Source organism: Pygoscelis adeliae, unplaced genomic scaffold (genome assembly GCF_000699105.1).
Source record: "Pygoscelis adeliae isolate BGI_AS28 unplaced genomic scaffold, ASM69910v1 Scaffold483, whole genome shotgun sequence".
Classification (NCBI taxonomy): Eukaryota; Metazoa; Chordata; class Aves; order Sphenisciformes; family Spheniscidae; genus Pygoscelis; species Pygoscelis adeliae.
In genome coordinates this window covers 752,343-754,215 of record NW_008824379.1, presented here as the reverse complement: position 1 = coordinate 754,215, position 1,873 = coordinate 752,343, and the positions used below count along the sequence as shown (strand labels likewise).

The following is a 1,873-nucleotide window of genomic DNA, read 5'->3' as shown; positions in this document are numbered from 1 at the left end:
GCCGGCGGGCGTTGGCTCTGTCAGACATGGGGGAAGCTTCTAGCAGCAGCTTCTCACAGAAGCCAACCCCACCCCCCCCCCAGCTACCAAAACCTTGCCATTGAAACCCAGTACAACTTAGATAATAATCTCTGAATGATAGACATGCTGTTGGAAGGTTTCATCCTTTAAATTGGCCAAGGAGGGGTGTTAAGTATTCAGGTCTTAACACGCGGTAGAATTTTATGTTTGCATTTCTAAAGATCTGCAGAGTATTCCTGTAAAACTGAAATGACAGAACTCCGACAATTAACAAATTCTTACTCCTTAACAAAGTTATTTAATCATCTGTTTTTACTCTGCAGCTGAGATTTGCAGCTTCTGGCTGAATAAGATTTAGAATCTGGTACAGGCATACCAAAAATAGTTTTACTCTTGGTAGTTTTAGCATCCAAAAGCAATGGAGTAAGGGCAGCAGATATTTTTGAGGTTTGTATATCTTTCAGGTACTCATTCAGGTGACTGGTTCATGCCGCACTCCACTGTGGGAGATTAATACATTATTTTTTAACTTTCCAAAATCTCTGCGGTTTGGTACCGAGTTAACAGTTTTTATTTTGGAATGAAAACTGCTGTGTATGTCATATATTTGCTGTGTATTGCTTAAACTGCAATAGTTTAAGTCAGTACAATGGAGGAATTTCACTTGAGCGTGACAGTGAGAGGTTCAGGATAGTTGTTTAATGTTGTTTACGTTATGTAAATTGATTTTACACCTTTAATGATTCACTTTGTTTCTTGATTGCCTGCATCTGTGATTAAGTTTTAAAGGATCTCTTGGCAGTCATGGCAAAGAATGATCATGAATTACTCACCCCCCTGCTTTAATATTGAATGCTACAGACAAATGTGTTTGCTTTTATGTTTTCTTTTCTTTAAATTCAAAGTTGGTGTCTTCCGCAAGTAAAGATTAAAGCTGCTTTGGCAATATAGGTAATAGTTGAAACAGTTTCATGAAACACGCTACTGTTGAAAATTAGAGCTGTTGGAGTTATGTTTTGTATAAATGGTTGTATTTCCCTATTCTGAGCATGTTGACATTTTATGTTTTTGTAGTGGTGGAAGAAGGATTGTGGGAGAATGGGCTTTCCTATGAGTGTAGGACCCTGCTCTTCAAAGCAATTCATAATCTTCTGGAAAGGTAAGAAAAACTCTATTGCACTCAAATATTTCATTTTGATATTTAAAATAATGCAGGATACCTGCAGACCATTTATATTATCATTGATCTTAAACTACATTTTTTTTAGAGGTAGAACTTTAGTGCGAGAGATGCAGGATAGAGGTGGATCTCTTAAGTTTTTGACTCTGGTAATGTATCATAAAATGCTGTGCGGACTAACTAAATGCTCATACAAAGAATAATGTCGATATATATTTCTACTTGCATTCTTGTTGGGGAGCTGTTTCAAAAGCAAAAGAAAAAAGCTTTCACCTTCTTGAGGTGTTTACAGAGAATAATTGTGCCTGACCTCCAACCCCTTTGATGAGGTTAAATAGTACATATCTTTACAGATAACATTAAAAGATCTTAACTCTGTTCTTCCAATCATCCTAGTTACGTGCATGTTACAATTTGACTAAATTTGTGCACAATGTTCACGGGGAAGTTTACCAATTCCTGGCTCTGACAGGCCTAATGTGTCTTAGCATTGCTTTCTTCAGTAGAGCAAGCAGCAAAAGCAAAAAGCAGCCACTAACGAGCACTAGACTCCAACATACAGTGAGGCGAGCAAGCCCCACGGCAAGCACAGGAGCCTGCCCATTAATAGCTAAACAGCAATAACAGCTATAAATTCGATCTAGCACATTCCAATCAAACCTGTCGTTATCT

General features: G+C 37.9%; 1 protein-coding gene across 1 annotated transcript in view; it reads left to right on the top strand.

Moving 5' to 3' along the window:
- MED13L (mediator complex subunit 13-like) overlaps positions 1-1,873 on the top strand; it is a 195,119-nt gene that overhangs the window by 88,198 nt on the left and 105,048 nt on the right. Inside the window, 1 exon segment of the mRNA XM_009320204.1 lies at positions 1,096-1,180. Within this exon segment, the coding sequence (XP_009318479.1) occupies positions 1,096-1,180 (85 nt within the window).